The following is a 20,952-nucleotide window of genomic DNA, read 5'->3' on the forward strand; positions in this document are numbered from 1 at the left end:
CATCTTCAAAGAAGAAAGGTCCAATGACTCCTTGTTATATAACATCTGATTCCCAGACCATGATGCCAGTATTTTTATCATCATGCTCGACAAATCCATTTAGATTCGTTGTACACCAGTAAACACAATTATGTCTGTTTACTCTACCAGACAGGTGAAATTTGGCTTCATCAGTTCACACCACACTGTCTTCTAGCTGTGGGTCCTCTTCCAACTTGGTGAGCCAGTCTTCAGCAAACTGCAGGCAGCAATCATTAAAAAAAACCCTTTTGAAACATTGCAGTATGACACCTCTGCTATATGTTAAAAATTAAACCCATCACAAAATTCACTTCCGCTTTAAGTTATGGCAATTCAAACTGTGATCTATTACTTACGGACCATTCTGTATATCTCATCACAGATGACTATTCAATGGAAAAAATTATTTCCCTCAGAAAATCAATTCCAGAGCCTTTGACAAATTTCCTGCCATGCCTATTTCTGATTTTGGGTCAAAAGTCTCTGAACCCACTTCACACAGACTTTGCAGAATCAAGGTACTTTGTGATAATGGTATGGGCACTTCCATGATTGATATCCAGTTCTGAAGCACTTTCATCAACCACAAGGTGCCAGTCATCTTCAGTGAGGATACGGTTCAATCAAATGTTGTCATCTGTCACATTTGTCACTACTTTAAATTTGTTGGGCTAGCCCTACTTTAAATTTGTTGGGCTAGCTGTAGATTCAGGCTGTGACAACATTATAACCCCAAACTGTGCAGCAGTCTAGTCAAAATTGGTTTGACACCGTCATTTATGAGATACTTCTTGATAGTATACTGCACAACCAATGATGGAACCTCTTACTCTGACATGACACTACTGATCAGAGAAACATGAATGCCAAAGAGACTCCATTTCCTTCCACATCACCACCGTCATTATCCCACCACGCTAAATTCATAGGCAAACATTTATAAATACAAAAGCCCAATTTATATTTGACTGACCCTCATAGTATTAAAATGTTGATATTTTGTGTTGCACTAAAATATAACGAGATGAATGCAATATGATTCTCGCAAAATGAATGTAAGTAAAAAATAAAGCTTGGTGTAGACCTGTATTACATATTATAAAACAACCATTCAATTAAATAAATAACATAGTGTTTATGTACTTGATTAAAAAATTTTTAGATTATCATTTAATTACTTCAATTTAATAGTGTTTGACTACATTACTATAGACATTTTTACTAAAGAAATCTTAATAAAGTTTTCATATAAATTATAAAATTCTTTCCATTCTGGAAATCTACTTTGTTAGAAGGAAGGCTTGGAAGGAAGTGATTCTTCAAATTATAGATGTTTTCAGTTTAGAAATTATTTGTCAAAGAAACACAAACCTTACATGTTACATTTACTATATATACTGATCCCTAATTATATCAGTTTTAACAGTAGTTTTCAGTCCCTTAATTCTGTCTCCCAATTAGTATTTGTTGTCAGGTTCGTTTTACAAATTATAATGGCGTAGTACATCTAGGATATAAAGCAGCTGCATTTTAATATTTAATGTAATATAAACTCTTTGTTACCTTTACAGTAACCTCTATCTCCTGATAATTAATAGTTTCTAGATAAAGTTCACATTAATACAGCCTGTGTATTCATATTATAATTTCATACAGTAACTACAAAATGTGATGAGAATTCAGGGAAAAATAATAAATATTCTTAGATTTCAACTCTCATTCTGTAGGATATGTTTATGTTGTATTTTAAATTCCGTTTCTTATTTTTACCAAGATTTCTCATTTTTGTATTTCTTGATAACTGCTAATATTCATTCAAGTAGCATTTTTTTTATAAGTCTATTTATGTTTAAGCAAAACTAAAAACTGTTTTTTCAATATTCTTTTATAAGTTTTCATATTTAAATGTGCAAATTAAAGATAAATTGGTGATAACAGTTTTTTTTAATTTGGCTTAGACATTAAAAAGTCAAAACTAAAGAAACAGTTTTTGATCAGTTTTGTTTTTTAGCTACTTTATATTTTCTTACTGTTGAAATCAGCTTCTATAGCTAATTCATCAGTAGAAAACAAATTCATGACAGAAAGTCGAGTTGTATTCATTTTATTCTAACTATTCCAGTTGTTCAACAATATATCTCACTTCCTTTCTAAGTTAATGTATAAATTGTCTACATGTTTTTTTCATGTATTTTTTACAGCTTAATAAAACCTAATATATAATTAGTAGTTTGAATGTATCACCATAATAAAAAAACAAAGTACCTGGGATACACAGAATATGGACTCACAAGGGTAGAAACCCTTGTTGAAGTAACTACACTAGAGTAGTAACACAATATACAGAGAAAGTGCAAAGAGTAGTATCAGAAGCACATTTCAGGTTTACTTTTCCTTTTTGTTTTATTTTGTTAATGCAAAGTACAACAATATACTATTACTGATTATTTTAAAGATTATTCAGATGTCTTCGGCATTTATCATGTTTCTTTTATTAGAGTAATAAGATTCTTTACTTAGTTTTTAACAAATGAGAAGATTTTTGTCTGATCTTAAATTTGTACTTACCTCACACTTTTTGTCAATAATTCTTTTAACTGTTCTAATTTATTATTCATGTATTCCCATGGCATTAACGAGCAGTTGTTGCATCATGTATAAACTAAATTAATATACTATTACAACTAAAATACACATCTGTAAGTTATGTCATAATATATACACGTATCATGTTTTTAACTAAATTAATAATAAAAACTTGTGCTGTTTATCTCGTTAACAGATGACCTTTGGTAACTCATTAATGAGCATCATTATCTTGTTGGTGACCATTCATTTACATCATAGTCTGTTGTAGTTTGCCATCAGGAAGGGATCTGTATGTAATAACTTTGCAAAATCCCTCCCTTATAGGCCTCCTCATAATCTGCAAGAATGATTGTTAATGAAAAAAAGCTATTTTAACTGTTTCTCAAGATTTAAATTAAATTAATATTATGGGTTTTTATTTATTTATTTTAATTCATTGTTTTGTAATATTTTACAGCCAGATGAAGTGCCAATGGAAGAAAATGTAGTGGTTGCTAAATACATAGAAAAACCACTGCTTGTTTCTGGACATAAATGTGATCTCCGTCTTTATGTTGCCGTCACCTCTTATGATCCATTACTTGTTTATATGTATGAAGAAGGTTTAGTACGTTTTGCAACTGTTAAGTATGATGCTGGACGTAAACACCTATGGAATCCATGTATGCATTTGTGCAATTATAGTATCAATAAACATCATTCTGATTATATTAAGTAAGTGCCTTCAATTATTATTAAATTTTAATTAGATCTCATTTTTATTACTCGCTCATGATTCTTTTTTTTCAAAATCTTTGCATCCTTAATCTGAAAGGATTTTTGTTTACCCCGTAACATTCTGGTACTTCTAGTCCATCTCCAATTCCTAATAAGATACAAAACTTATACACAAAAGAGAGGTTAGTCAAAAATTATATTTATTTAGCTTTGGACCTCATCACATGTCAAGATTAAACATCTGCTAATTTCATTACAATTTTTTTTTTCAGAAAGACTCAACACTTTTAAATGTTTTTGGAATATACTGTTGCCAATTAGGAAACTGCTCACCACTGAGATCTTGCCTATGCAGTCTAATAAGAATTATATTAAAGCTTTTCCCCTGGTTCTTGTGAGAAACCTGCTGAACTTAATACTTAGTGTTTCTCCATTGCTTATTTATTTTCTTACAGAGCCCCATTGTTTGATTAGTATTTTACTAATTCTTCTGACTTGTTTGGACCAAATAAATAATGTTCTAGAACTTTTTTGCTAGAAAATCAGCCTTCTTATTCCCCTTTTTTCTAGTCAGGAGTAGAACTAAGTCACATATCTGATTCTCTAAAGGTAAGATTGTATCTCTTGCAGTAGATTTCATTTCCGACCCAAGCAAAAACCTTAAGAATTAAACATTTTCAGCTTGAAAAGGTGTAATATATTTACCTAAGCTAATTGTAAGTGTAAGTTAATATAGATACTTGGTTTGACTAAACAACACAGAACCATATATTACAATCTGGTATTTTAAATACCAGATAGTTCTGTAGTTCTACGTTATGAATCTTTTTATTATCTGAATGGTTTAAATAATTTAATCTGTACAGTTTAAATTAACAGGACATCTTTGTACATCCAACTAATTTTTTTATTCAAAAATAAAACTCTATAGGAATAAAACTGTAAGTTGATCCTCAAAGATTATCTTAAGGGATCCATAAGGATTGGCCTCCAATTTTAGTTCAGAAGATATTGTAAGCAATTATTATTTATCAATTCAGATTTCTTAACGTTAAAATTTATGAATATTGTGTATTTCTTGATAAGTAGCAAGAAAAGAATTTAAAAGATAAATTAGTAATTAAAAATAGCATCATATGATAATAAATATAAGTGCTCAGTTGCCAGCCAGACTTCAGTAATAATTTTGCTAAGACTGGTCTAGCAGTTTAGCTGAATCTGATCAAATTTGGTAGAACTCAATTTGATTAAAAAGCAGTATGGTCATGATAGAAGAAAGTATTTCTAAAAATAATTCAACTCTTCTGATTAAATATTAAAAACTGAACATTACAGAACTTTAAAAAAATGTAACTTCTCTCTATTTCCTTTTTCCTGCATGTAAATCAGTGAGTAGTTTTTTAGTCTATAGCGGACACACATACGAACATTGTCTTTTATATATATATTGAAGAAGAAAGTCTGTTTAATATATATATATATCTTTGTTTGTTTTTTAAATATCTCGACACTGGTGCTACCTAGCGAATATAGCTTTTGCCAAAATTTTTCTTTTCTTGTAACTAATATATATTCTAAATGTGAGCAAATCAGACCGTAAATGCAACTTTTCCAAATATCTCGATCCCAGCGCCATCAAGCGGGTCCATTTTTTGCAGAGGTATTTCTTTCCTATAGTAAGCAACACCTATTCTGAATATGAGCCAAATCAACCATAAATATAATTTTTCAAAATATCTCGACTCCAGCACCACCTAGCAGATCCAAGCTAATTCAGAAACCTTCGCTGGTATGCACACAACTCACAAAAGTTTCATTGCTATTGGATGAACGGTATAGGAATGCGTATAGGACAAACATTCATTTTTATATATATATATATATATATAAGATTTATATTTATAATAGTTTTCTTCATCCTAATTAAGTTAATTTTAATTCATGTTATTATAGCCATTTATTGGTTCCTTTATGAATACTATGAACAAAATCTTTGTTGAGTTTCATTTTCATATATTTCTGTATCTCAAAAGTATACTTTTTGTTTAACTCTTAATTTTTAAAGCTTTTAATATTTTTTTCTCTCATTACTAAATGTTCTGACAAGCAGGTTAAGACTGTTTTGGTGAAATTTCAGGTTATGAGTTTTTCTTGCTCTGATGAGATTTTTGTTTGTCTATTGTCTTTTTTTTATTGTTTTTATAGTCGCATCAGTGATAATAGTCACTAGAGACTTAAATAAAACTACATAATCATAAATAATTAAACACTTAACACCAAATATTAGATAAGAAACTGGAACATGAATAACAAATGGGTAATAAATATTGGAACATCACTAAATTATTTTCACTGTAAACACAGTATTCTGTAAGGGATTTCATGTAAGCAAAACTACTAAATTGAGTTCTTCATCACATGATATCACAGAGAAACCGCAACAGTCTTTTGATATATTTCTTCTGGTTGAGTAGCCTTCACTCTGAACCCAGGTTTAATTGTTGTCGAATAAACCTGAACATTGGGAAATCTATTAGTAAGTGGTTTACAGATCATTTTACATTGCCCACCTCACATTTCTGCTGAGGAGAACCACCAAATAGATGGGCATGGGATAGCTTTGTGTGTCCAATCTCGTCAAGTTAGCCAACTTGGTCTCTTCCATTGTTTAGGTTAAAGGTTTCTCCCAGATGCCAAGTAAGGCTGTTGAAGGACTCAGCAGCCAGATTCCACTAAGTACTTAGTTTGACACAGACTGTCTTACAGTCTACACATGGAGTCACTCTCATATGTTAATTCTAATTGGAGGCCATTTGTGTTGCCACTTTCTTGGCAGCCTCATCATCCCATTTGTTCCCAAGGATACCACAATGGTCCAGGATCTATACAAATATTACTGTCTTGTTTACACTGGAGAGGGTGTCATAGATTATTTGAACAATGGGTTCAGATCATCTGCAGCTCATCCTCTCAAGTACACTCATGAGTTAGTTATTATCAGGAAGCTGTTGTCAGTATGGGTCTCAATAACTCTCAAGACAGAGTAAATTGTATAGGCCTTGCAAAAGAATACAGGGGATTAGGCACTAAGATTATATATTAACTTATCAGGAAGTATTACTGAACAGCCGCATCCATCAGCCAAGACAGAGCCGTCTGTATAGATGTGTGTGTAATCATTGTACTTTTTAGTCATTCACTAAATTGGTCCCTAGCAGATTGGTAATGTGGGTGCTGTTTACGTCCTCCAGTTGGTAAATATTCAATTAATTAGAGATGAATGCAACCAAAGATTGCCACATCCTATTTCCTTCCTGAAAATCTTCAGAACAGACAGGCCTAGTTCCTGCCGATTACGAAGCAGTCGGAGGTCGAAAGGCTGAGGTAAGGACTTATCCTCGATTTGTTTAATGCAAGCAGACCTGGTTGCCTGCTATGAGCAGTTGTAGAGACAGGAGCTGCTGACCACATGTTTGATAACCTGGTATTTCCTCCTGTTATGTAATGGAGTCCATTGGATTCCATTTGTAAGTTTTGTGTATAGGTACTAACAAATACCCTTATGATATCTGTATACAATTATTATGCAAGGAGTCTAGTAAGCCCTTAATTTTTTCTCTTGCAAGTCGTGCAGGATAGACCTGTATTTCAGCTTTGACATACAATGCTTCTATATGAGTTCAGAATAAGCATTTGTCAGCATCCCAGTTGCAGGATAATATGAGCTTAAGGACATTAATTCTCTTAGACATACAGCCATTCATTAATGCGGCTCAAGAAAGTCAGCTTTTCATCAAAAGTTACACCTAGAATAAGTTTAATAAGCTTAATCTCGTTTGTTCCCTTTATATCATCTTCACTTTGATCATCCTTATATCCATCTAGCTGTCTAGAAAAAACAACAAAGCTTGACTTAGTTACTGACAATTTGAAACCACTACTGTGTGCCCATCTTTGCATTGAGTTCAGCAAATTCTGCATTGTTTCCCTATTAGGTTCAATTTTCTTGCTTCTATAGATTATAGTTATATCATCAGTGAAGATACTTTTTTTCACCAGCGGAGTGATCACATCGACTACCATACAGATCACATCAACTTGTGGGGTGAAAGTACCCCCATTACTCCTAACCCAGATCATCCATTTGCTCAGAAAATTAGCCAAAAAGGTCAACATATTCCCATTAACACCGTTCTGTAGTAAGATGAGGATTATCCTCTTTCCAGAGGATTATCCTCAACTAATCCTCACAGATAATCCTCAACTATCTCATAGGCCTTTTAGGATTCCATTTTCTAATTTCTTATATAATGGGCATTATGCACTCTCAATTCTAAGACACTGTGAGTTTTTTATGATTTATACGGTGATTTTTCTGGATAATATTGCAGGTGTGCATCTTTCATGCATAGAATTTTCATCCAGTAATGGTGGCCTCAGTTTACTTAATGTTTACTGATTTTTTTCAGGAGTGAAGATCCCGAAGCAGAAGATGTTGGACATAAGTGGACTCTCAGTGCTCTTTTAAGGCATTTAAAAAAGCAAGGCCAAGATACAGCATTATTAATGCAGAGAATAGAGGAAGCTGTAGTTAAAGCGCTTATGGCTACTGCTCCATCAATTATAGCTGCCTGCAAGTTGTTTGTTCCACATTCTTCCAATTGCTTTGGTATTTTCTTTTTTATCTTGATATAATGTTTATTTTAGTCATTCTTACTATAGTTTAATGTTGAGTAATAGCTTTTTTTTTAAATATAATATACTTTATTAAACTTATCTTATTTTTACATGAAGTCTTAGATTTGATTGGGTCAGTTGTTAGCATTTATTTTGTAAAATTTATTAATTTTGATATCTTGTTTATATTTGGTTACAATTGTGTTGTGTGTGTGTGTTTATTTTAAATTTATTTATTAACTTTAAAATTAATTTTTAGCAAATAATAATTCTACTTTACAGGAACAGATATTATTCTTGTAGTAAGATTAAAACAAATACAAAAAACAGCGAGAATTAATTTACAGAAATCATTCTGTAGATTTTAACTGTAAATTTTCAAGTGTTTTTTCAATTTTCAAAATTATATAAATAGCTGCCCTAAATGTGTAGCTTGAGTTTGTTAGTTATACAGACAGAATTAAAATAATTTTTATTTAAATGTTTTAAGATAGTTTGAATTAGTAAAATGTTAATTTGTAAAAACAAAATTAAACTTAGCCTAAGGACGTAAGTATTTTTGTTCTAACGTATTTAATTAGTATTATTCATGTAAAACCCATCATATCTTTGACCAATTCAAAGCTTATAACTCCATATTTATAATTATGCTAATCACAGGAATCGGAACAACATTTATTTTGAAACTCTATACCTGTCTTAATAGCTCTATAGTTTCTGTAAAACCATTTTTTTGTTCCATTTGTTAAGCTTGTCATCACAAATTTGTTAATTAGTAATGTTCTACTTCTACCTAGATAAGCATCTCAGACTTTTGAAGGTTTTGAATGGTATGGTTGTCTCACTGTCTGGATATTGCAGTTATCTTGTACTTTGGTTTCTCCAAGAGAAGGTGGATAGTCCTTTTCCTCTTCTAAATTACAGATACAATGTGCACAATAACTTCATCATTTCCTAGAAATCTCTGTTGTACGTAATTTTTTTCAAAATTTCACTTTTTCCATTATATTTTATCACATCTTGTACACTACATTCTTTTTTAATTTTTATTTTTAACTTCCAGACCTAACATTTTTTTTCACAACATTTATCAGTGTAGGTTTCCCATAAACATGCATTTTCTGTTTAGTATTGACAGGACCATCTAGCCTCGAATATATTTGTTAAAAATGCCGCATATTTTTCTCTCTGTTTAACTCTTTTTTTCCTTCTTATTGTCTCATACATTAAATGCTCTCTAGATTCAATGTTTAATTACTATTTAATCTCAGTACTATCTGTCATTTTGTATATGTAGTCAATTTTCTTATCAATTCTGTAATTCCATCTATGGACATAATGTGTGGGATCAGACTTTTTAACTTTTCACCAAAATAACAACTTTAAAAAGTCAGATCAAGCCTCCAAGTGGCCTGAATATATTTGAAACAAATAGGAGAAATTTTTCTGATAAACTGAATCCAAACAAACTTAACAGCTTCATCTATCAAGTCATACCCCACTATCATCTCACTAGATCATATCTAGAGTTGTAACTCGGGACTTAATCCCACCACGGGTTGACTGTCAACCATGAAAGGTCTTTTAAGGAATACCCCACTGGCTGAACCAAGTAACACCAGAGTTCAGAAATGGCAGCACTTGGATACTGTGGACTACCACTACCACAAAGACTAAGAAACTTGATTTTCTGGAGTCCAAAGACTCCAGAAATTCAAAATAAGAATTAGAAGAACCTGCTTCAACAAAAGTACCAGAAAGACGGGTAGTGGTGGATTGTACTCAACAAAATCATGTACAAAGAGTTAGAACCCATCACTGATACCATGCATAAGAGGAGGAGACTAGGATTCTTTAGACGTATCATGAGGATGCAGGATTTGAGACTTATGAAACAGATGGTAGAATACATTGGTCGAAAAACACCAAGACAGATTGCAGATGGATCAGAGAAATAAGAGAGGATATGAAGGAAATTGGCCTTACAGTAGAAGGTACCACTGACAAGATAAAATTAAACAAAATAATCAAGGACAAAACACTCACTTCACACTCAAAAAAAAGAAACTCACAACATGAACATTTTCAACACCAGCAAAGGCACCTTGATTGTAATGTATGAAAAAGTACTGGGAGGATCGCAAGGTCTGAACAGTCCCCTCGAAGAGGCTTGGTTAATGGACTGACTAAAGTGATCCTATGCAGTCATAAAAGATGAAGAAAAAAAAAATTTCATCAATAATTTTGTATATCTAAATACTCTTTTTTTTCTGCTTTATACTTATTAGCTTTGTGGTTTTTTTTTTAGAAAAAAATTTTCATATTGTGAAATTTGCTATTATCTTGCAGCTTAAACTGAAAATGTAATTGATTGATTACAGATATCTTAAAAGTAGGATGATAAAATTACTCATATTTTATCAAGTATATTAATACTTAAAAGTATACTGCTAAATCTTTCTTAGACCTTTGTTTTATTGTAACAGGAAATAAATTGATGGTCCTTAGCTAAGCTGTAAGTTGTGTAGGTAAGAAAAAAAATATTGATAAAAATCCGAAGTCTAACCCAGCATCAAACCCAATACAGTTTGTGTATTAGTGAGTTTCTTTTTTTAGCTGAGCTACTTGGATAGCAATTTCTATATAATGTAAAATTGTTAATTTTCTTTCTCTAATAATTGGCATTTGTTATTTGACACTATCAATAATTTAATAGTTAAGATTTTAACAGTATCTGGAACACTTAAGTGTGTGATGAGGCATCCAGAAAGGGTCTGATTCTGCAAGAGAATGTAAAAGGAGAGAATATTGTCAGAAAATTCTCATGTATCCTGAAATTGTACACATGTGTGGCACAGTTGATACCTATTTTAGAAACTAGCAGACAAAGTTTAGATTCACATTGTTGTCTCAGTAGTTAATCTAGTAACAAATAGGCCTATAAAAAGAAAATATTTCTTGATCTGTGGTTGTCAGTACAGGATAACATCAGTATCCAAACTGTTCATATTAAGTATGGTTTGTGAAATACACAATAGAACAAAATCATTTGATTTGAGGTGTAAAGCATGAATTTACTTTATTTTAATAGTATCTTGTTTTGTTTTTTTTCCAATTTATTATGTAATTTAGATCATATTTACAAACTATTCTTTGCTTTTATGCTTATTTAGTAGCATATCTGAAGAGCAAGTGTATTTTTTCCAGAACTATATGGCTTTGATATATTAATTGATGCAGAGTTAAAACCCTGGTTATTAGAAGTTAATTTATCACCTTCATTGGGCTGTGATACCCCACTTGATACGAAAATTAAATCAGCCATGTTGGCTGATTTGTTGACCCTTATTGGATTACCTGCTGTTGATCCTGTTGTTGTACCAAGACGATATGCTTATTCTGTTGAGAAAAGAGATCTTACCACAGTAAGTATATGACTTAATTTGATTTAAACTGTTTTTTTTTAATCTTGGTTGTGTATAAAAAAAAATGATATGATTTTCGTATTAAATTTGCAAAAGCACACATTTTTTAAAAAATCATATATTTTTTATTACATCTAATGCAATTAGAGGAGAATATTTAAAAATTTAGAATGGTCAATGAGATCAATGGATTTTGATCCCTCCAGTTCTTACTGGGATTATATCTAATATTTCATATTAAATTTTTGTTCACATAGATCACAAAAAAAAAAACATCACTTATCAGGTAGGTGTAGAATCATGTAAAAATCTTTAAAGTATATTAAATTAATATTTTTGTTTTTATTTGATAGAGCAGTAAGAATTCTGATGCTAGGTTTATCATAATTGTAAATTGATTAATAAAATATTGTATTATTGAAACATCTTTTTATTTATAAAATAGTTATTTTCATTATACCGTTATAATTATAGATTTGTTTATTAAAAGGATGTTTTATTGTTATGTTCTTTTAACAGTTCTTATACAAGTACAATATAACAAAATTATGCTAGGAATTTCCCAAGACTTTTGAGCAGTGTGGGGACAAGCATTAAACCTTTCAGAGAAAACCACCAGGACATTTCTTCCTTATTCTCTTTGTTTTCTAGCCAATCACAATATTACTAACCACTAAATGAACACTGTTCTTACAAATATTGCAATAAATTGGGTCTATAGTTCCAAATAACCATTACCTTGACCTTACCAGCTGATGCGGAGGTTTTGAATTTTTTCCTTGTGAGCAAGCGTGGATGTTTCCATTCCATATTCTGACATTTGGATTCCTCCTAAAAATGATGAATTCAAGTTTCATCACAAGTTACTATGTGATCTAAAAAAAGCACTAATTTCCTCTAAAACCTCCATTTAAGTACTGTATAAATGTGAATTTTGATGTCTTGTGATTTTGAGTCAACCATCTCTGAACTCACCTTGAACATATTTTGCAGTAATTCAGTTTATTATCGATAATGGAATGTACAGTGCCAATTCTCACTGAAAATTTCAGCAATCTGTCAAATTTATATGAGTCTCTCTTCGCGAATAAGATCATTAATGCGATTTTGCTAAGCATCAGTTGAAACTTCAGTCATTCTTCTGCTACAATGAAAATTAGTGACACTGATTTTACCCAATTTAAACTGTTTGACTCATTTATAAACATTTGCACAATTAATACCATTTTCACATTACTGTTTTAACATCCACAAATGAATTTCAGCTTTTTATACCTTTTATACCTCCAGAAAATATAGCACTTAGTTCTTCCACGGTACACATTTCTAGTGGAGCTAACATTTTGAAAGAAACTAAACAAGTTATAATAATAGGAATTCTTTTTGAGCAGCTGTTATTTTCTGTGACGGATGGCAACTTAAACGTAAGACAGTTTTGTTTATTCTATTAAATAGTTTTTCTGTTGTTGGTATTTGTGTTTAATTTTTTAACAACCCTTGTGTTTACATACAACATGAAGTCTAAACTTGGATGTGAACCTCATTTCTCTATTATTAATAAATCATAATTTTCACTTTAGCGAAATTACTACAGTACCACATTCAAACTCCATAATTAAAACCTTAATAACTGTTGTCAGTTATTTTAAAATCTTTGTTCAGATGAAGTAAAATAGTATATAAAAAAAATCTATGTAACCTATTTTTCAATAGTCAAAGTTTGCCATGTTTCATTGTTTCACCATCCTTGTGCTGATGTAATTTTTTTTAATGTGATTCCAAAGCTTAGATGTATTATTTGTATTTTATTACGTTTTGTTTTTCAATGTTATCAACTTTTTTTGTGAAAATTAGACATTCATATTCACCTTTTGAGTAATAATGCCAAAGAGAAATACTTAATTTCTAATATTTGAGTGAAGCTGATCCAAATGAATATTGTTTGAAAAAAAAAAACAATTTGATGTGATAGTGACTATGGTCCATATATTGATCCCAATCAACCGAATATATCAGGTATGGAAATTTATATCTCTAATGAAAGTAATAATAAAAAAATTTCATTCTTTACTTAAAAAATGGAAAACGTACATTTTAAAAATTCTCTGGTAAACTTTAATGCTAGTATAATAATAATATTTTGAAAAAACTATTTAAAAGAACACTTCTTTTCTAGTGCATACAGCTTGACCTATTACAAAACAATAATAAAAGATAACCCAGTGTGGAAGGGAGTAAGCCATAATATTACAAGAAGAGTTTTAGCTTATCAAATAAAATACTAAAAAACTTTATATTAGGAGCTAGTAATTTATAATTATGTAAATGAATTTTTTCTTACTAAATTTTTTTACCTTATAGGTAAAAAAATTTGGTTGCAGTTTTTTGATAAATTAGGAAATCATGTAAAAAATATTTAGATCACTATTTGATAAATTAAGAAGTTAGCTTGTCAGAAACCTCATTATTTGATTTTTGGTGAAACTAATCAACATTCATTTTATTTTTAATTTTCTTTATAAACAGAAATTATAATTACTATCAGAATCCTTGTTAATCATTGTCTTGATTTTTGTTTACAAACTTTATGTTGTTTTCTCTTAACTTCTATGTATATCAATTAAATTGAAAATTTTCTTCAATGACACATGCATGATAACTAAACATGGTATAAAGGTACTGCTGTAATGTTTCTGCCTAATTGAGTGATTGCATTTTGTTTTTAATATATATTGCTGTGTTAATAACCACTGAAAGTAAGATGTGTTGGTTTTTCTGGACAGAAAGTATCAGTAGTTGATTAACTGCATTTTGTTTTGCAGTGTTTAATCACAATTTTATACCCCACTTTAATTGAGTGGTGTGATTATATTTTATATAATAAATAGTTAAGTTTTAGAATGTTTTATAGAAAGGTATGAGTGAGCTTAGGGGATAATATTGGGTTTGGAGGAGCCGATCAAGTTTAAAAATATTGATTTTTTTTAATCTTTCAAAACTTTGTTGGGTTTACTTAATAGAATTAAAAGTTTAAATAATGAATTTCTAGTTATAATATTACTAAAAACTTTCATCATAATTCAGCCTCCTTACCACCAAAAAATAAATCTTGGGTAAAATTTTATTGATTGTACATTTTTTAGTGGAATTTTTTTTAGCTTCTTCCATTTAACAAACAGACAAGGCATATTAGATCTGGAAGGTCGAAATAGGAGAAAACATTTTTCCATGCATGAGACAAAGTGGAAAAGGTGTTCACATACACACACATATAAAACTTTATAAAAATATGTTGTTGCTAGTTTTTCTAATTAACAAATTGTAAAAAAAATTTTTTTTCTTTCAGTATTAAAATAGCGAAACACTATTGGCACCATCAGAAAGCTGAGAAAATTCTACACAATTTTGCTTGTGAGTACTATTTTCTATGACCACTAGATTCGTCAGTAATTAATAAACGAAAAGGCTTTTCACTAAGTATTCGTGCGACTATTGCAGCAGTATTTACTTACAAGTCATGTACACCATAAACAAATACCCATAAATTTTGATCCATTAAAGATATCTGAGAGATTTAAAATTGCATGTATAAATAATAGACAGTACAATTCATTTATTAATCATATTATGAAAGTATTTCAAATGTACGAATTTCCAGTTTTCTTGTTCAAATGTGAAATTTTTCGGTTTGTTGTGTAAGTACTGTAATTATAAACAGATTTCAAAAAACTAAAAAGTCATTATTGTAATGTCTTTTTAAGGCCATTATCTACAAATTCTATAACAGACATATCCACAGGTTATTTTTTTAACAAATTTTCAGTTGTCTCTTATATGAAAATTGCATTTTTGCATCTTCTCCAATTAGTAAAAACAATCACTGTTTATTTTATTTTTTTTTTAAATTTAAAATAATTTGTAGTTCTCAGTGAGTTTTAATAGCAAAAAGTTAAAATCTTCAAAAATATGAAAATATTTCTATAAATAATTGTAATAAAAAGATAATGAAAATAGGTTTTCATTTAAAACTTGATGAAGTTGTAGATAAATATGTCTTTTATTGATAGTGATAGTCTTTTATGACCTTATAATAGTGACTTCAGTTTACGAGTTACTTTTGGTTTACAGTAATAATTTTGTTTACAAGTACAGGCCTTAAGTCAAAAAATTGGAAATTTTCACACTTAACAAGAAAACTAGGGATTCAAACATTCTAAATACTTTCAAAATATGATTAATTAATTGTCTTGAGTATTAGTTATATGTGCCATTTTGAATTTCTCAAATAAACTTGAGGGATCAAAAGTTATGGGAATTTTTTTATGGTATGCGTGTCACATGCTCGCATTCACACGCTTGCACACCTACTTAGTGAGCAGCTTTTTGTTTATTAAATACTGCTGAATCTACTGGTCGTAGAAAAAAGTACTCACTACCAAAATTGTGAAAAATTTTCTCAGCTTTGTGATGGTGTCAGCAGCATTAACCTACTTCAATAAATAACTGATATATTAAAGAAAAACTGAATGAAAACAAAAACAATTTTTTTTACATATTTGTGAATAAAAATAATTAGCGACAAGATATTTTTATAAAGATGGAATGGAATGGAATGCAAAGTTGACGGGAGTTTATTTCTCCCTACTTATCGCAGAACCTGGACAGAGTCCCTTGCTGCTGGATCATTCTAATCGGGCTTGTTTTTTTAAAAGGGTTATTTTATATCTCGGGTCTAATTTTTCAAGTTTTGGTTATTATTATTTAGTTAATTTAAGACGGATTTAGTTGCATTCCAATCCATTGTTGAACCAGCGTTATCGAACCCATTTTATGGGCCGACCGCGGAAGGCTAGGCTTATGAAGCCTGTCCTCCCGACGCAATTCCCCTTCAGACCGTCTACTGAAGTCCTTTCGGTGCTAATGCTTAATAGGCTAGCAGGAATACGCCACAACGGGGCACTAACTATAAGGAGGGAGCAATGCGACCCCTACTCCGGAGGAGTCGCAATTGCTGGTTTGTTTTACTCTACTCGTAAGTTTTAAAAGGAGAGGTTGTGTAGAAGCTCTTCATCCGCTTCTGCTATGGCTGCCCTTCAGGTCGCATCTCTGCTGGGCTCTTTTCTGGACTCCAGTCCGCGATTTTGGGACGAGTAGTGGGTCTTCCTTCTTCTTCTCCCTCTTCTTCTTCCGAAGACCTCATCATTCTTCTTTGGCCTGCACTTTCCAAGAATTGGCAGTAACCGAAGTTACATACCGTTAACCTTGAAATTCCCGAGGCCCCGAAGGGCTGAACGGGGGAAAGTGCAGGTTTCTTCGTTATTCCGTGCTGTCAGTGGCTGCTGGGCTCGTTCCCTCTTTCTTCTTTCTTGAAAGGAAAGGAAGGTAATAGGTAACTTACAAAATGGTGATACCTATTCGCGATCGCGGTTTTGGGGCGGAATACTTTATAATAGTATAAAGGGACTTCCCACCCATCCCGTATAATCCCTAGAAATTCTATTCCATAGAATAATTATTTTCTTAGAAAGCGATTTTCTTAGAAGAAGTAAACAGAAATTATTCACTCCACGTAATTATTAACCTTCAGACACACGTGTGTCCGAGAAGGGGTTGGGGGGACCGCGTAGCCGCAGTGAAGAAACCATTTGTTTTTGTGGTGGCTGTTGGTATCTGCAACAAAAGAAGCAGAACACACACACACACGAAGGAGAAAAAAATAAAAAATTTGATTTTTACTTTCCTTTGGACTGGCAGGATGAGAGGAAGGAAAGGCCGTTTCCCAAGACGGCACGACGAGTCGTTCCTCATCCACGTTTCTCCCGTTTCTGAAACAAGAGAAACACAACAAAACACACGCGGAAAAAAAATAAAAAATTAAAAATTAGGACCGCGTTTTTGTTTTATGCACGACTTACCGTATTTGACGTCTTCAGTCTATATAACTCGCGAAAATTAAGCACTCGCGACCCCGGAAACGCCTCTGACGCGCTATTCCGTTTATGGCTCATGCGATATGGAGGCCCCTAAGCCTGGTTTGTCGATTCTCGGCTCCCGCACCGCACCCTCTCGGTGGTTCGTCCAGTACGGCGTGAGGCCGCTTCCTTACAACTGTCGGGGTTGGGTCCTCTCGGCAGATGTCCCAAAGATGACTGTGTTCGGACACAGCCGCTCTCCCGAACAATCTGCGCGCCTGCGCCACCCCCACCTCGGACACGGATTGAAATCTCGCATCAGATCGGAGAGTGGCGTTCCTGACGAACCACGGAGCTCCAAAGATCGTCCGCAACGCGATGTTTTGGACGGCCTTGATCTTCTTCTGAAGCGAGGAGCTCAACACTGCCCCCCATGCCGGGTAAGCATATGTCAGAATCGGCAGTACGTACAGCCGAAAAATGAGTAGCTTAGTTGCCAGTGGGTACGGGCTGGCACTGTTCAGCACTGGGTATAGCGAGGCTCTGGCGGCCTTAGCCCTCCGGGTCGCATAATTTACATGTTCGCCGAAGGTAAGCCGCCTGTCCAACACCACCCCCAGCTACTTAACCGTTTTCTCAAAAGGGATTTTCTCCCCTGAGATTTCCAGCTGTCTGGCTGGTTTTCGTGTCTTGTATGTGAACATCACGGCCACCGATTTTTCACCGTTGACCCTGATTCTCCACATATCGAGCCACGGTTCCACTAAGTCCAGCTGCCTTTGGAGCCTCCGGACCGCGTAATCCACATTTGCGGATTCGTAGAAATATGCCGTGTCGTCTGCGTAAAGGGCCGTTTTGACCCCTTCCGACAGCGGCATATCGTTCACGTACAAAGTGTACAAGAACGGGGAAAGCACTGCTCCTTGGGGAACCCCAGCGGCTATTTCTCTGGTAGAGGAAATCGTTTCCCCTACGCGCACGACAATACGTCGGTCTAGCAAATATGACCGCATCAGTCTGACATAGCGGTAAGGGATCGCCGATCGCGCTAGTTTGTAAAGCAGCCCGCTATGCCAAACTTTGTCAAAGGCCTTGGCCACATCCAGAAAAACGGCTGCAGTCACCGCTTTCCTGTTCAGGCCTCCGACAAGGTCATCTATTATTTTTACCAGTTGGAGAGTAGTTGAGTGACCCTCCCTGAACCCAAATTGCTCGGGCCGCACTTCTCCCTCCATGTATCGCCTCAGTTTTTCGAGGAAAATTCTCTCGAACAACTTAGACAATACCGGTAACAGGGAGATTGGCCTATAATTCCGTGGGAAAAGTGAACTTTTCCCCGGTTTGGGTAAACATACGACTTTGGCCGTTTTCCAACAATTCGGGAAATATCCAACGTACAAAATGGACGTGAATATCACCGAAATTGTTGTAATCACGGAGGCCGGTATGTTCCGGAATGCACGGGCGCTGATCCCGTCGACACCCGGGGCCTTGGGGCTTGTGGCCTTAATGGCTGCGGAAACTTCCGCTTCAGTGACTTGGTCAATCTCTAGAGGGGTGTCCTCCACCTGTGAGAAATAATCTACGAGAAAGGATTCCACCTCTGTTGTGTGCTCGTCGTTCGTGGCGGGAGGGGGGTTTGGAGTGAATTGCTCCTCCAAGGTATCGGCGAAAACCTCGGCCCTCTCCGCCTCCTAATAGGCAAGAAAACCTCGCCGCCCCATAACCGGATGACGAGGCTTCTTCCCTTCTCGCAGTCTCCTGTTCAACCTGAACACCGAAGAGATGTCGTCAGAGACCGAGGCGAGGTATTCGTTCCACGAATCCTCTCGGTGGCCTGTCAGCAGTTGTTTCACCCTGTCCGTTTGGCCATAGAACGCCCGTTTATCAGCGTGGGACAGGGTGATTCGATATCTCCTCCTCAGTCGTCGTTTCTCCGTTATGGCTTCGGAGATATGAGGAGGGAGGTCGTTTCGAACAACTGCTCGAGTTTTGGCCGATGAGCTGCCTGCCAGGGCCTCGGTCATTGACGACGTGACGCGCCCGACAGTGTCGTCGATTTCCTCCGGGGTGTTCAGGAGCTCAGGATTTACCGCCCTGTACTCCCGCTGGAGGGTCTCGTAGAACCTTTTCCAGTTAACTGACCTTCGGGGTATAGGCGGGGGATCTCGGCCACCCCCTGCCTGTCCTAGTTCCAACAGGACAGGGGAATGGTCTGAGCTGAGGTCTTCTATCGTTTCAATCATGAACGGGAGGGTACCCCCCTTCATGACTGCGATATCCAGCACGTCAGGCCTACATCTGCCTGTATGATGAACGTACGTGGGCACCTCAGGGCCTACGACGACCAAGCGGCGGGCTCTCGCCCTTTCGTACAGCAATCTGCCCTTCGGATTTGTCAGATTGCTGTTCCATGACACGTGTTTGGCATTGAGGTCGCCCATGAGTATCATGGGCCCATCCCAATTTTCCAGCACGGCATCCAGATCTGCGCCGGTTACCGCATCGTTCGGCTTGCTACAAGCCGAAACCAGCCGATACACCGTGCCTAGATGCTCCACATGCACACACGTTTGCTCCGTCACGTTTGTATGAAGAACAACGCGCGTATGCATGTGGCGTCTGTGGACTAAAACCGCAGTTCCACCAGAGGCGCGGCTTCCGGGTCGAACTGGCCTATCCGTCCTATATGTAAAATAGTTCCGAAGGGTCAGTTACCTGCTTGGGTTCAAGCACGTCTCAGACAACAATATCACGTCTATCAGTAGATCCTCGGCCAGACGGCATAGTTCCTCCGTCCGGCCTACTACTGAGTTGGCGTTCCACTGCAAGAATCTGAGGGTGGGCCTAACCATACCTAGACAGTACAGCCATGAGGCACTCTATTAAGGACTGGATACAGTCCTTTAGAGATTTTGCCTGGAGCAGGCGTGGCAAAACCATCATTATGTCTGGCAGGATATCCCTCACTGTCATCTGTGACAGGAAGTCCATGCCAGTGGTCTCCAACGGAGTAGCCGGTTTCGGTTTGCCGCTGGAGGTGCCTTTTGGTGGGGCGTGGGGCCACAGGGGCCGCGGTGTTTTTAACAGCCTGCTTGGCCTTCCCAGCCGGAGCAGGCTTTGCCTTTCCCGTCGAGGAAGGCTTGGCCTTCTTCGCCGGGGCCGGCTTTGGTGCGGCCTTTTGTTTTACCACCTTCTTGGTGGTTGCCGCCGGTTTTGGCTTGGCGGGTGTTTGGGAGGGTACCTCCCATTTTTTCACGACCGCCTTGGCCACAGGTGCCGGCACCTCCGGTTTGGGGGCTGTTTTTCCCCCACCGGCAACACGGGCCCAGCTGCGGCCATCAAGAGTCGCGGGCTTTTTAAGTCCCTTGACTTTTGTTGTCTGCTCCTTGTAATAGGGGCAGCCCCTGTAATTGGCCGGATGTGGCCCCTTACAGTTAACGCATGAGGCTGGTTCCTCACGCGGCTTGACGCAGGCAGAAGTGTCGTGGTTTCCACCACACTTCACGCATTGCTGGGCCCTCTGGCAGTAATTGGACGAGTGCCCAAATTTCTGGCATCTGTGGCACTGGGGTGGCCCCCTCGTGACACAAACGCAGTCACTGTGACCT

The 20,952-nt window shown here is 35.4% G+C and overlaps 2 protein-coding genes across 3 annotated transcripts in view; one reads left to right on the forward strand and one right to left on the reverse strand.

The window, feature by feature from the left end:
• Window positions 1-2,746, reverse strand: part of LOC142324854 (uncharacterized) — a 68,151-nt gene extending 65,405 nt beyond the window's left edge. Inside the window, exon 1 of one of the 2 annotated variants that reach the window (XM_075365908.1) lies at window positions 2,590-2,746. The gene's annotated coding sequence lies outside the window, so the exon portion shown is untranslated. The remainder of the gene's footprint in view (window positions 1-2,589) is intronic. The other variant, XM_075365907.1, reaches the window with a different exon arrangement.
• LOC142324855 (tubulin polyglutamylase TTLL5-like) overlaps window positions 1-20,952 on the forward strand; it is a 107,220-nt gene that overhangs the window by 71,548 nt on the left and 14,720 nt on the right. The window contains exons 5-7 of the mRNA XM_075365909.1: window positions 3,068-3,324; window positions 7,797-7,996; window positions 11,212-11,429. Of these exons, the coding sequence (XP_075222024.1) occupies window positions 3,068-3,324; window positions 7,797-7,996; window positions 11,212-11,429 (675 nt within the window). The remainder of the gene's footprint in view (window positions 1-3,067; window positions 3,325-7,796; window positions 7,997-11,211; window positions 11,430-20,952) is intronic.

This window comes from Lycorma delicatula, chromosome 5 (assembly GCF_047948215.1).
Source record: "Lycorma delicatula isolate Av1 chromosome 5, ASM4794821v1, whole genome shotgun sequence".
NCBI lineage: Eukaryota > Metazoa > Arthropoda > Insecta > Hemiptera > Fulgoridae > Lycorma > Lycorma delicatula.